Genomic DNA, 15,380 nt, shown 5'->3' with positions numbered 1-15,380 from the left:
CCTCTCATTGAATTGTCATGGCAGTCATCTTCGCTACTGAGAGAAACAAGAAAGGAGGGAGGGAGGGGAGGTAAAGAGCAGATGACAGCGAGTGAGAGGAGAGACAGAAAGAGAGGGAGAGAAGCAGAGGATGAGGAGAAGATGAGGAAGAGGAAGGAAAGAGTGAGAGGAAGAGATGAGAAGACAGAGGCGGGGGAAAGGATGGATTCGATTAACGAACGTGACATGAGTCTTGAAACCGGGGGATGCTCCAGTGTGGAAGCATCTCCCAAACAAACATGTTTTCTATATGATGATACGTCTTTCAAAAGCAAACAAACAAACAAACATCCAAGACCTGATGCTGACGGCAAAAAACGAACCCCCCCCCCCGTCAAAGGAGAGAAGCTGCTCTGCTTCTACAGGGAGCGAGAGAGAGAGATATAAAGCAATAGAAAAGAACAGGCGATGCGAGAGAGCGTGCTCTATTCCATTGCCATGGCAACAGTGAATTCCAAAGTCTATGGCGGAGCTGGCGAGCGTGTATGTGTGTACATGTGTTTGTGCGTGCGTATGTGTATGTGTGTGTTGGGGGAGTAGAGGGATGGATGTAACAGCTGAGAGGATTTTGTTGAGATTAAAAAAAAAGGCGAAGCGGGTGAATTCCGCTGGCGTGCAGAGGAGCGCGGATGTCATACGTGACGGCTCGTGCACACACACACACACACGTGTTTATGTTCTGGATGTGCGTGGCTGCATATAGAACATTCGCAGGAGAGATGACAGACTCGTGAGTCATTAGCGCTGTGGTGACGGTGTCTCGGCATGCTTCGCCCATCCAACTTTTCTCCCCGTTGGTGCGACGGATGAATCGAGAGCGTCCAGTGCTGTTTCACGCAGAGCAAGTGGGGATGGGATGCCTTGCTCAAGGGCACAGCTGCTCTCCTGCTTGAACTCACGTCCTGTGTTTCGACAAGCAGAGGCTTCCTGAAGAGAAGATCCCCGTCAGCGCTGACACCGGGTCAGGTTGTGCTTTTTTTTCTTCTTTTTTTTGGAAACTGTTGCTAAAACTGCAGGGCACCAAAAATCCACATGAAAGGCATAAGCAGCAGCAGCAGCAGCAGCAGCAGCACAGCGGGGGATCCCAACACGTCAACAGCACCAGAGGCACTGACCACAAAACCTCCCTGTGGAGGCCCCCCAAGAAAAATGACAGCATTCAAGTGCACAAATACGACATATGTCTACAGTCAACTGACACAGGACCTGTAGCAGGTTTCTGCTCTACTGTGTCGCTTTTATGCGGCCACAAATCTTCATTAAGATGCAGTTTGGGTGGAAAAAGGCTGAACAAAGTGTGTTTCTGGGAAGCTACTGTTTGCACTTCATTTCCAGTTTTTTCCTCAACTTTCATTTCTGACTGTGTTTGAAGGCACTGAGAAGCCATGTTGTCAGATCACAAAACGTTATCTTGTCATTAGGTGGGAGGACTTGTTGCACATTTATTAAACTTTTTCCTCAAAGTTCTTCTGCAGCGGAGGTCTTCACAGGTCCAAAACAGAAGAGATCTGTGGAAAACGTCCCCCAGCGTGACATGAATAAAGTAAGACCTGGTTCAAAAGCAACTGCGGACCATCCAAAGGCCAACGCATGTGATCAGAGCTGACAAAAACCTAAAGCAATAGACTGGGGAAACCTTCAATGACCATGACCTTAGTTGATCATACATGATAATAATTTGGACCTGGCCCCACTTGGGTTCTGAGTTTGGTTCCTGCAAACCATGAACACACATGACCTAGATCACTAGTCCGCACTCTAGGTGGAAGATTAACACCAAGAAAGGTGCAACATCTGGAATCTGTCTCTGCCAGAGCAGCTGCTTCTCCTTTGATGAAATATTAACAGTGACGCTGCTGGAGGAAAGATTTCAGATTTGAACCTTTCCACTAGTGTTGTGACGTTCACGAACGAACTGGTTCTTCTGAGCGGCTCGTTAACATGAACGATTGGAACCGAGTCGCAGCTGGGAACCGTTCTTTTTTTTTTTTTCTGAGTTACATGGGGAGGAGCGCTGTCCAGCTGCGCGGTGCTTATTAGATATGCAAATAGATAAAATTTTCCTAGATAAAATGAGTTAAGGCCAGACTGCCTTCCTAAAACGTAATAAATATAAAAATGAGCCAGTTTTTTGAACGGCTCTTTGAAAGGAATGGCTCACCAAGATCCGGCTCCCCTAAGAGAACCATAAAACTGCTTATGATGCACTGGAATCAGTCAGAAATGACTGTTCACAAACATCAGCAATGCCAATGATGGAAATGTTGCCAGGCAGTTGTTTTGTCTCACTTATCTTCTTGTTCTGGAATAAAACTCTTGCATTACCAGTTTATTCATCTAAGCCACAAACAGAAAAAGAGTCCCCCATCTCCTCCCTTTTAAATGAGACCAAGCAGAGTCGCAAACAGGAACCGTTCTCACTGAACAGGAAGTAATGAATCCAAATTACAAGAAGAAATCAAAGCTTTATATGGCAGGAAGTGAGCAAGGAGTCCATCCAGAGAGAACTGTGCACACGAACGCTGGCTGAAACTCTTCAACACCTCCACCCCCACCAGAGAATAAAAAGAAGACATTTAATGTTGCCTCAGATGATTTTTGGCTGCTGAAACCCTTTAAACTTTTCAAGAAGTCCTACTCAAAGTGCCAAGTGCAAGTGTGAAGTTTGCTCGTGCAGCATTTAAACATATCCTTTCCTTGGGACCCATCGGCAGCGAAGAAGCACTGACTCACCATCTGTGGCACCACTCTCAGGTTTCTAAAGAGTTGAAATTAGTTTCCTGCTCAGGTTTGAGTCTCGTTGGAGCGAAATATGGAATGAGTGAGTAACACAGCGTCTCAGGCTGGGACTCAGCTAAACAAACATGCAGACACAAGACAGCAGAACTAACTAGAAACTACATTTTATGGAGAAAAATGCTTATGATTATTGTAGCTACTGACTGTTTTGCCATAATTAGATGAATGTCTTGAATTGCCTCTCATAGCCAACTGTAAATTATGGCAAAAGTGTAAAATGTGGGGAAATCTTATTTACACAGACCCGCACATTCAGTAAGTGCATCTATCTACAGCACAGACATGATGGCCGCTAACCCTGTCAAACTGATGCTGAATGCTGATTTTTGAAAATGATCTAAATAATGAAAAAAATAATCAGCCATTATTATTAAAATGATCTAAATCCTGTTAGGGACAAGAATGAACTCATATGGGCAAATTCATGATCACTGATTTATTTTTGAATGCATCATGTTGCTGCAGAACGCACACAAATGCAGATGCTCTGAGCTAACATATGTCGACTTGATCACAGCTGCATTGTGTGTTCATGGCTGTTGTGTCACATGTCGAATAGTGCATGCTTATAGAATTATAGGAAATCGAGCTTTACTGCATATCAAACTATTAAATTAATAGGATGAAATAAGCTGCTGAGATCATAGAAACTTGTGGAAATAGAAATTATTTTGATTTTCCCTTTAAAAAACGAACGCAGAGTTTTGTCAATTAAATAATACAATTTGTTTCCCTGGATGGTCCATCTAGTGGCCATTAGCGGCACTGCGGCTGAAAACAGCTCAGCATTGGTCTGACTTCTGCTTTTTTGGAACCCCTCGAAAGCTCTGGAGGACCCCTGGGAGGGCCTGTAATTAGCAACAACAAACAACAGAATAACAGGTACTCAGACATTGTTGTTTTGTGCTCGAAACTCCAAAAATAAATCTGCTTTTCAGGCTGACGGTGTGGATTATGAGGAAGGCTCCGGCAGCACAACACGGAACAAACACTCGCTCGAGGGGCTCGCCGGCGGCGGCGCAGATGCAAAATACAGAGAATAAAAGTTCAAGGGCAAATCAGCCATGCTCTGCATCATGAACGCAGACGGTGTGAGTCCCGCTGTGAATACAGAGCAGCAGCAGCGCGTGGACGTGGTGGAGGAGAATTGGTCATGATTGCGATAAACGGTAGTGGCGAGCCACCAAAAACCAAATCCACAGAGCGATCAGAGGCAGGATGAGGTGGACGGTGCTGTGTTTGGTGTGTGTGAAAGGCTTCCAGTGTTTCCATGTTAGATTGAAACGACTCTAAATACTGTACAAAATGTCGATCTAGAGAAAAATAGAAGACTTTATTGATCACTCACATTACAGAACCACCAAGATTTGTTCCCTCTCTTTCAGTCTATTTGTGTATTTTTAGAATATACACATACACAAATATTGACGAGTTAAAGGATTTTAAGGGATCCAGCTTTACAGGAATATTTTAATAGAGAGATGAGTTTCACAGACACACACATTCCTGCAGTGTGACTGTTATGATAAAGACCTTTTCGTCTTCCTCTCATAATACAGCAGAGCAGTGATTCATTTATATTATTTTATATCATTTATTCGTCTCTCAGATCTCAGGTATTGAAGAAAAAAGAGATGCTGAGAGAGAAGTGAAACTTTTAAATTTTTTTTTATTATGAATCAAAGATATTGATATTCTGCAGGAACTCAATCTGGAGCCAAGTGAAACTCGATAGGCAGGAAGCAGGATCAGGTCGCTTCCTTCGCTAACATTCAATACTGAGACAGAGAAATCTAAATCCAGACTCCTGCTGGAGCCCACACTCTGTGCGTCCCGCCTGCACAGCAGATCCTACACATACTATAACAGACTGTTCTGTGAGACAGGACGGAACACATGAAGCACAGCCGTTGAGATGACGCTGTCATCTTTTAGAATGAGGCTGATTTTAAAGCAGAATCATTACATACGAATCACTCACAGACATGGTGGGTCTGTGGTGAGAAGTTTTTATCTCCTGTCCCCGCAACATCTTCGCAGACACTTTGCACTTCTGCTGTGATGTGATAATTAGTGGATTTCTCACCGTCTTACCTCGCGACACGTCTCCACGCGCAGCTCCTCTTCACTTTGTCCTCCAGTGTGCAGCTTTGTTCGACGACATCAGCTTTTCAAGGCAAAGCTCTCAGGCTGCGTGTCGTTCCCAGATGATTTCGTCAGGAGGACAGTGTGTACACGTACATGTGGCGCGCTCCTCTGCAGCTCCAAGCGTGCGTGCGCCGGCCGATCGATGCGCAGCTGATATGCGTAAAGTGGAGGGATGTTGGCGATCGGTTTGATTGACACTTTGATCAGTTGTAAGCTTACCTTTGCACGAACAACTTTTGGTGCCGGTGCTGATGCAGGTGGCGGCGAGAGAGAGAGAGAGAGAGAGAGAGAGAGAGAGAGCGAGAGAGAGGACGTCAGGTCTCGGTGTGTGTGTGTGTTTGTGCGCATGTGTGTGTGTGTAGGAAGGTCTAATAGGACTTCACACAGATGGAACACATCGTAACGGAGTTTTTTTTCTTAAATGTCTCTATCAGACATTTGGACCTCAGAGTCCATTACATCACTCCGTGGTTTCCATCCATCTCTGTCCTGAGAGGATGTGATGAGGCGGCTGCAGACTGAGGAAGATGCTTTAATATCAGCTGCAGACAGAAGTCATTCTGCTGTCTTCAGACAGGAATCGTCCACCTCTAAATGTGCCTCAAATCTAAATGTGGAAAGAGGGGTCAAACCAGAACACAGCAGTAGGAGGGTTGCTAGAATCTCTGGGGCTGGGGACAAGGTCTGGCTGGTTTCAGGGTCTTAATCTTCTCCTGGTCCTGAAGCATTCAGACCGAAGCCACTGTCCCCTTTAATATGCCAATGAAAATCTAAATCTGTTGAAATGTACTTTGCCGTTTGATGTCATTGGGGTTTGGTTTGATCTTGCTCAAATTATCTCCTGCAAACTATTCAGGTGCCTTCTTTAAGACCCTGGATTGAGACCGGCAGGGTTTCATATGTAGCATACCTGAGGACCCAAGCCTGTCACCTTCAAGGGTGGGGCTTTCTTAGGAGCATCAGAGAAGCGAGGCGTAGCTACGTATCGTATTCTGCAAGACTCTGCAAAAAGTTTCCCCTTTGTCTAAATGTTCTGTTTTCGGTTGCAAAATTGCAAAAGAAAAAACGGTGATTCTTCATGTGACACCAAAAGAAATCACAAGGATTCCAGTCGCTATTTCCCAGAGCAACGTTTTCAAAATTTTACACTAAAGCAGATGGAATTTGCAAAGAAATCTGCAGCGTGCACGATAATGTTAGTGAACGTTAGCCTGATGCTATGGTGATTAATGCAGACAGCACGTTTGGGGGTGCTGATGAAGAATTCGAACGATTTAGATTTTGGCTGTATTCATTCTGATTATTCTGGCAGAAAACCTGACGTGACAAAAGCGTGTCATGATGAGGGTCGTCCTCATGAGCTGCGAGCAGAGCATTGGCAAGATAAGGTCATTCAAGAGCACGTGGCACAGAGACGCTTTCCTTCAGGGCTTCCTGCCAGAAAGCAGCGTTCGTGTGTTTGACGAGCGGAGTCGAAGGCGGAGGGGTGGGTGGAGAAAGGCAAAGGTGCAGAGTCGCATCCAAGTCATTCATTTTTTATGGAAAATACTTTTAAATATGTTTTTAGGGGTTTAATCAATGCTGGGAGGGGGAAATGTTGATGTCATGCAAATATCAAACAAATTTAAATATCAAATTCCACTGGGGAAAAAAAGCCGATACGTTTAGTGAAGAAAACATTAGAAACCAGGCTGCTGTGACTCATTTGTGCCACTTCTGTTATGAAGGGGAGGTGATGAAGACGAGGAGGTGGGTTAGATTTTGCAGGTTTCCTTGACAATCAAGACCTGGATCAAGCACAGTGGGGTGAAACTCAGAAGCAGGTAGGAGTGCCTGATATTTTAAGTGTGTGTCTGCAGGGGGTTGATGGTGGGTGGGGGTGATTGCTGGGGCGGGTGCAGTGATTTGGGCTTCCTACTCTCTGGTTTTTGGGTCTCAAAGTTTTCTTTTTTAGGATATTTGATGTAAAAAATGTGTCAGATACGAACACAAATGTTTCAGCCGTCGTACATTTTGTTCTGTCAGCTCTGGAGCGTCGACTCTGTCGTTCATTTAGTGAATCAGTTCAAAAACTGCTAATAAAAATCAGGGCTTTCGCACAAAAATCTCTCTACCAGCGTGTGGAAATCTACATGCATCGTGGATGATGTTCTCTCAGTGTTGTCAGTGACTAACAGCCATATAATCAATGCCAATTACAAAATTCAGATTAGCCCCACCTTCACCAGCTGCAATATTAGAGTGAGTTACACATTAAAACAGCAATAATCATAACCCATTAATATATTTATGATTTTGAAATTGGCCAATTTTCTGCATTGTGTGACTCAATATGACTCAAGTCAGGCAGAATCAGGCTGAATGAAGCTTTTTATTGATGGATTGGTATTGATTACTTGAAGCCTGATGCACTCTTCATGAAAAACTGTCAAAGCTAACAAAAACTCCCCATTGCACATGTGCATTATGGTTTGGGACTGGATGCAGTACATCATTGTGAATATGTAGCTAATTCCTTCATTTACTCCGTACTGTGATGCTCTCTGTCTCTGTCAGCTTCCTGCAAAGAAGAGGCAGAAGAAACGAGACAGGGAGGCTACCAGGAAAGAAAAGAGGCAGGAGAGAAGAATGAGCGTGAAAAAGAGAACAGACAGGTGGAACAAGACAGCCTTTACAGGTTTAATAAGGAACAGTGAGGGAGACGGAAAGTCAATATGGATCAGACGGCTGCCAGGGGAACGTGTGTGTGTGTGTGTGTGTGTGCCAGAGTAATAAAGACGGACGGAGAGGAAATCAATGCTCAGGGCAGAAAGACAAACATTTAGAAATGAAGTGCAGTTCCCCTCTGTAGCGACAGTAAAAGCCAGTCGGCCTGAACTCCCGCTGACATTCACAGTCCAGTCACACAGCGGCGGATTACACGAGACCGAGGAGGCCGCCTCAACTCGGCGAGCGCCGAAAGACTTCTCACTGTGGTAAATGTAAACAAACATCAGCCGTGGGACGTATCAAAAACTACTTCCTGTTCGCGCGTCGCTTTGAGGACATGGCTCACATGGGATGCACAGGAATGAAGGAGGCCAAAGCTGGTTTATTGTAAAACTTGAATGCATACTTAATCCTTTCTCCTCCCATAAATATGTCTGTCAGCAGGAGCCCCTGCAGGGTGCGCCTCCTGTGATAACCCCCCGAAATTCTACTGAAATTAGCTGTTGTTCTCCCCGTCGCTCAGCCATTAATCTGATCCCCGATCAGTCGTGAAATGATCAGTGTTACCTCGTAGTTCCTGAATAAGTTTCATCCATGTGTTAATGCCAGTTTATGGATAGCTGTTAGCTAGCTCGCTAACTCCAGAAGTGTTTTGGCCATTTTTGGAAGCTACCAACAGCTGCAGGTGCATCACCTGGGCTGGACTAGAGCTGACCCTGATTTACATGAAAGCCCAGCAAGATACATGCATATTTGTGATTGTAAGCTAAAAATGTCATCTGGATTTAATTCCTGTTTTGGTTCATGCTCTTCTCACCTGCCCAGTAGGCACCTTTATGACTCCTATCAGCGATCACCCCTGTGAGCTGCTGAGCTGACCCTTACTGCAGCAGCTCCGGCGTTGAAGCCACTCTAAATAAATAACTTGCCTAAACTGGGACAAACCAGATGCTCGAACAGGGAAAATGTTTGGAACTGCCTCATCTGATCAGAAGAGTCTGTTCCTGCAGCTGGAATGAAGAGCACAGCTGCAGACAGCATTACATCATTCTTACGCCTGTGCAGCATTGAGTTTGAGAGGAACTTGCAAACTTTATAATTAGAGTCAGGCCAGTTATCTGAAATCACAACGGGATTATAAGGTCGCCCAAAATAAAATTGGACCAGAGAATTTCAGCAGCAGCTCGGTTTGCTCTTCAACCCCTGAATGCCCATGGTGCACCGGCACAGGTGTGCTCTGCTATTTGGGCTGAATAGACTTTTTCTCAGGAACATCCAGGTGTGAAAAAACATGCTTGATTGGCGTCTCTCTAAATATCTTTGCTGCTCTTATGCGAGGCAGGACAAATGATTCTTCCCTCAGTAGCAGCCAAGACAAGTAAAGAGGCCCAATCAGCTTCAGTAAAAACACCTGCAACACCTGTCACAACGTCTCCTGCTGGATTCCATTATAAACACATTTAATCTGCAGTTCCTGACAGATGCATTGTATGTTAGTCATAAATGCACTTTACAGCCCTTATAGACCATTTGCTATAGACTATTGTGTGAATGTGGAAGTTTTCTCATTAAGCTTGAAACATTTATGGGATAATTATCTGCATGTGTGCACCAGTTTCCAGATTTTTTTTTAGAATGTTTCACACCCGGAAAACAAACTAATGCAGCAGGAGAACAGCGACAAATGTGTCTCTAAATTTTTGGAGAGATTTTAACATTTTTTCAGTCCATCAAGACATTATACAAGCCTTCATTTTTGTTAGACTTCAAGCTTTCAAACACTGAGTTTCAACCTTTCAGTGTTGGAAATATGAGATTTAGAGAGACTTGCGTGTGATTTGGTTTCCTCTGGTCAAGAAAATGTGCAGAAAAGAAATTTAAAAAACCGTAGTGCATCTCATTTTCAGGCCTCAGACTGTTACATAAGCGCCAGCATCAACATGTGCAAATATTGTGTTCTGAACTAATCAATCAGTGACTCATTTTGCAACCTGCGTTTTCTTTGGTCCCGAGGCTCCATGTGCTCCGGGGGGGAGTCACATGACTGATAATCCAATTTAAACGGCTGAAAATGAATCCCTATCTAACTAATTTGAACCAAAGTTCTCACTTTCTGTTCTCATGTGTACCAAAGCAGCGATTTGAGTAATTAGTGTGTAAAAATAAATGTGGAACAGTGTTTGAACGTCTCTAATGAAGAGCAGCACTGCGACCCGGATGCATTCCTCGAAGTGATTAAGCCATGTGGTTAATGCAAACGACCGAAATGAATCAATTTAATCATAATTAGTTACAGGGAAATTAATTGCATGGGTCGAAAGTACCTTATGTGTCCCATGGTGCATTTTGTAAAACGAGCATCTCCTTTATGCAGCTAAAACAAAGTGTGTGCACCTAAACTACTTAATTTTACAGACAAGAGCATTACATTTTCTCATGTTTCTCAAATTAATTTTATAACATGCATTTTAAATTTGCCCTTTAAGCTGCCAGCTCAACCTGTTTTACTGAAGAAGTTCACAGTAACTGATCTCGACTCGTGCACGTCCGTGCTGTCGAACCACTGACTGAAGTGTGTTCAATGAGCGAACGCGACAAAAATACGAAAAGGAAGTGGGAGGCTGGAACCAGGCAAGCTTTATTGGTTTTAAACTTAACAAAACACTGCTGGCAGATAAAAATCCCGCTCCTGCAAGTAGCACATTCGCAGGAATGATGAAAACAAACCCGATTTAAACTCACACGGATAATATGGTCGGTTGTTGACAGGTATTGAGTCAGCGAACTTTCATCGGACTCAAAACATACATGACCATGTAAACTTCTCTACCTTTAAGAATGTAAACTCGTCTTGGGTAGACTGCGTACAGTGTGTTCAGTATGAATATTTACACCTTTATCACAGTTTAAAGAAACGTCTGCATTGAACAAAGGAAGTAAACACTTCAAAAAATGGTTCACTGCATCAGAGTTCTGCTTCTCTGCTGCGACGTCTGCAGAAAACACGGATTCATTTCTATCAGAAGTCAGCTACATAAATATATCTGTGTGTGTGTGTGTGTGTGTGTGCGTGTGTGTGTGTGTGCTCACTACACAGCATGAATGCTCAGCTTTGGCAATTAAAATAAACATCAGCGAAAGCTCTCATACTCAGCTGCTAAATGAGTCCCTATTTAATCTCCACATAGCAAATATTCAGAAAAGATGCTAACACCGCGGTTAAGTTGCTACACTGTTTTTCTTTAACAGTACATCAGCTTGTAAGCTTAACATTAACCCCCGTAGGTCTAAAAATGGCTACAAACGCTGCCCCACGCTGGGCACGATTGTTAATATGCTACAAAACAAGCAGTCTTTAAGTTTAACTGTCTAACATGACGGCTGCGATGGGAATCAAACTGAAAATCTCCTTCTGTCTACGTCCTTTTTTCTCTGTGTGAAGAGCTAAAGTATGTTCATCGACTTGGACAAAAGTATGTGGACACCCCGTTTTGGCATTTTCAAGGTCAAGAATGGAACCTAAACTTGATCTGCTGATGAAGGCCATGCGATACGCCCAAAAACTCAGGAGTGAGTAGAGTTTAATTGAAAGTATTCAACCCTTCGACTGTTGGTGGTCTTGCATGTGAGGAGGGGCTTTAACATTGTTCATGGTTTCAGTAGTTTTTTTCAGAATTATATTACACAACATTTTGTGAATTTACCTTCATCTTATCACCAGATAATCTTTCACCCCTGAAATACATATTATGAGGAATCTTCTGCACAAGATGTAGAATTTTACTCCAATTAACGATTGCTGAGCTAAGTCCAACCCTGATTCCAAAGAAGTCTGGACTGAAAATGTAAAGAAAAACCGAATCAGTCATTAGCAAACAAACTTTATCCAATCATGTGTTCACAAAGTGTTGAACCTCGCTCCATCCTCGCTGTGAACCACCGAGCCTTTCAATCATGATACTATCACCTGTTACCAATCAACCTGTTTACCTGTGGAATGATCCAAACAGGTGTTTTTGGAGCGTTCCACATCTTTCCCAGTCTTTAGTTGCTCCTGTTCCAACGTGTTTGAAACATGTTGCTGCGTCAAATTTAGAATAAGCAGAAATTTACAAAAATCAATGATGCTGATGAGGTCAAACATTAAATATATCTGTTTTCAGGTGAGTTTATGTCAGGAATGATCACTTTCTGTTTTATTTCTGCTTTACTCAGCGTCCAGACTTTTTTTGGAATCAGGGTTTGTGCATCATTAATTAAATAAATGGAGGTAAATTGGAATGAAAAGCGTCTTTTTTCATGCTGCACTCAGGTTTTCAGTTTGCTTCCCACGTGAGCTCGTGTTCATCAAAGTGCCACGTCTGTACATCTGTTCTTTATATAAACCTTCTGTTTCGAAGTAAAACCAGGAAGAATTAGATTCCATCTCAAATCTGCCGATTCAGGAAGCACATCGTCAGTCAAACAAACAAAAAATCACTTTACTAATTATTCTGAGCAAACCTCCAAACTGTCAGGAATGATATCAACATGATGGGAGCTGAAAATATTTTCCGAACCTGAAACTTCCCCCTGACATTATTATCACACATTTTACAGTCCTGAGCTGTAGAGTCAACAAGCACATCGAGCTTTGCTGCACAGCTGTGGTATATTTTCTGAACTGAATGGATTCAAATGGAATCCGATCTGAACCTGGCTTCCAGAGGGCTGCTTTCTCATATCATTATGTACACATAAACATCTCGCATCCGTCGCTACAGTGCCAAAACTCCGAGGCAGCCATTCAGATTGCACCGTTGGCGATCACCCTGGAAGCAGACAGTCCCTGTTCGCTCGGCTCCGACTCCAGTTTCGTTCCTCAACATGTTGAACATCCGTCCCGAAAGCTTCCCTCTCAAAATACAAACAGCTTAGAAAATCCAGAACACCTAAAACACACCGCAGTATTTACACCTCATGATAGTCGTACAGGATTACGTTTTTGTCACGTTTGTTTCAGCGAGAACGAAGGAGAATTTTACACAGCTGAGATAGAAATCTCTATGCGTATACAGCTCCCCTCTGATAGTGTGGACAACAGCTGTGTTTGTGGGTCGTGGTACACGGGCAAAAGTTGTAAGCAGCACTGTTTATTCATAATGTGGACATGCTTTATCATAGTGGTTTCTTTTTTAAATGCAGTTCTTCATGAACAGGGCTGGGAAGTAACAGAGTTTTTAATTTGCTAAATAAATGTGGCAAATAGGCTTTTATATAATTGGAAAGAATTATAGTTGGTAATAAACGGCACTGCCATTTGTTTCAGCATTTACAGATATGACAGCCAGCACCTTTCTCTAGCAGATGAAGCCGCACTTCGGACGTTTCTTCCCATTCGCCGCGGCACAGTGTGACGTCATTGTTGCCAGAAAACATCAATAAAAGGATTGATAATCTCAGATGGATCAGACAATTTGAAACCAGTTCTCAGCTGGAACTGGTTCTCCCATCCCTCGACCCTGGTGAAAGCCCGTAGATGGAAAGCATGAGAGAAACCTTTGGAAATGTGACTCCTCCTGCAAACCATATCTACAACCCAATTAATCACAATATGCAAAGAAATAACAAATTACAACCGCTGCTTTTATTTTTATGTGTTTTATCCCTGGCTTGATATTTGACTCATGTTGCACAGCGAACCTGCAGGATCACAGTCTGCAGGAGCCTCCAGCGGCGTGTCGGCCTGAGTCAGGACGACCAGCGGACCCATTCTGCACCCAAACATTAGGGGGACTCATTCTGATCCATAATCACATACACATCATGTAAATCCAAACTTCCATGTTTCAGTCTCATCACATTAATTTATCTCTCAGGGCCTCTTTTAGCAGATTTTTATATATTTTAATTGATCACATTTTGAAATCTGAATGGATCTGCACTGCAGAAAAGAGCTTCTCTAAACACCACATTAACAGCATCAGCTCATGATGTATAGTGTATAGAGTTTTTAGAGTCTCATGGTTTCAGCATTTATTCAGAAAGTAACCGAGCACCTTCCCAACCATGTTCACGGAACGACTAAGAGATGAGGGATTATTTGTTCCTGGAGAAGCCGGATTGGTGACAGGATAACACATTTATAACCAGATGTAGCTTTTCTGTTCTCTTTGTGAATGGACGGCGTTTTGGAAATGATTCAGCTTCCTGTTCGTCGCCTGTGTATCACGGCCCTGATGATGAATGTACCCGTCAGAAACCCCACAAACGTCTTGTTGCTACTAATCGCCGTATCCCTCACGCCCCCCCTCCCGTGTTCCCTCCCAGCGTGTGGAAAGTTTTGTGAAGTGTCTGTCTTCGTCTCGGGCTCGACATCAGCAGTGAGTCATCCCTCCGCCCACCCGCCTTTCCTCCCCTTTCCTCTTTCTCCTCTCCTCTTTTTGATCTCCTTAAACCTCGCTCCTTCATCCACTCTGCTGCGCCCCCCCCCCTCCTACACACTTGCAGGATGTGTGTATGTGTGTAAAAGCTGTAACAGAGCCAATCTAATCCCCCCAGTTTTGTTTTCCCACCCCTCCCCGTGTGTAGCCTAGCATGGCGAGGCGCTCATTCGCATGTGTGTGTGATAGCGGGGAGGGGGCACGGCCGAGGGTGGCGCCGCCATGGGCATGGACTGTGGCGGGGGCCCGCTCGGGTGAGGGTGAGGGTGGGCGTGGGCGTGGGTTGCTCTGGGTAGGGTGGAGGTGGCGGCCAGGTGGAGGGGGTGTGGGTAAGAGGAGGAGGTTGAGGAGGAGGAGGCTGGCTGGAGCTGGTAGCTGGCCGCCGATGAAGGCCCAGAGGAGGAGGGCGTCGGCTGGGAGCTGCTCCCCCCCTTGGGTGGCGGCTGCGGCGGCGTCTGGTTGAGCTGGATGGAGATGTCGGAAGAAACTTCGGAGGCGCTGCGGCCCCGTTGAGTTGGAGGCCAGGAGTCTGGATGGAGGAACTGGCCGCTGTAGTCACTGCAGTCGGACATGCGGGGGCGGTAGAGAGCGGGATGAGGCCTGTACAGCTCCTCCTCAGCGTAGCGCTTCATGAAGAGGTAGACGGACATCACTCCTGCGCCCTGAGTAAGAAACAGTACGGCAACGTCACAAGTGTGTCAACTCAGGTCAAACAGGAGTAACATGAGAGGACAAGAAATATAAACTACGTACAAAAAAGTTAGTACAAGTACACGTTTACTTTGTTCTCAATTTAAAGACTGTTTAACAGATACTTTTAAAAAGTCTACTTTCTTTAGATCTACTTTAATGCCTTAAAAATGAATATACTATTTCTGCAGTACTCAAAGTGGTATTTAAGAGTATTTCTAAAAAGTGTACTTTATTGTTAGGTTGCATGTAGGTGCACTAAAAAAAAGTGAACTAAATTACAAATATTTTTAATAGTAATAAAGTGTACTTATGAGAAGTATATTTCATTTCAAGCTCTTTGTAATACACCGTTAGCATCTCATTTTAAGTGTACTTTAATTTCACTTCATTTGAAGTATATCTGAGTATATTTCCAACACATTGGTGTTATACTACAGTTGTACTGCAGTTGTGTTTTGAATACTCATGAATCCTGATTTTCGCTGGTGGACTCGAGCCCGTCCAATAATCCGGATTACTCTGCAAACATGTTTTTTCCACATGCTGTGCAGAAGTGGTGCAGCGGGGCTC

The 15,380-nt window shown here is 44.0% G+C and overlaps 1 protein-coding gene across 2 annotated transcripts in view; it reads right to left on the bottom strand.

The window, feature by feature from the left end:
* Positions 1–14,266: 14,266 nt before the first annotated feature.
* Positions 14,267–15,380, bottom strand: part of cacng7a (calcium channel, voltage-dependent, gamma subunit 7a) — a 17,027-nt gene continuing 15,913 nt past the window's right edge. The window contains exons 5-6 of one of the 2 annotated variants that reach the window (XM_041955891.1): positions 14,563–14,779; positions 14,267–14,334 (exon numbers count right to left, since the gene is read on the bottom strand). In XM_041955891.1, coding sequence (XP_041811825.1) covers positions 14,267–14,334; positions 14,563–14,779 — 285 coding nt within the window. Of the gene's footprint in view, positions 14,780–15,380 lie in introns of both variants that reach the window. The other variant, XM_041955890.1, reaches the window with a different exon arrangement.

Source organism: Chelmon rostratus, chromosome 16, assembly GCF_017976325.1.
Source record: "Chelmon rostratus isolate fCheRos1 chromosome 16, fCheRos1.pri, whole genome shotgun sequence".
Classification (NCBI taxonomy): Eukaryota; Metazoa; Chordata; class Actinopteri; order Chaetodontiformes; family Chaetodontidae; genus Chelmon; species Chelmon rostratus.
Note: the sequence above shows the minus strand (reverse complement) of the source record. Positions and strands in the feature narration are given on the sequence as shown.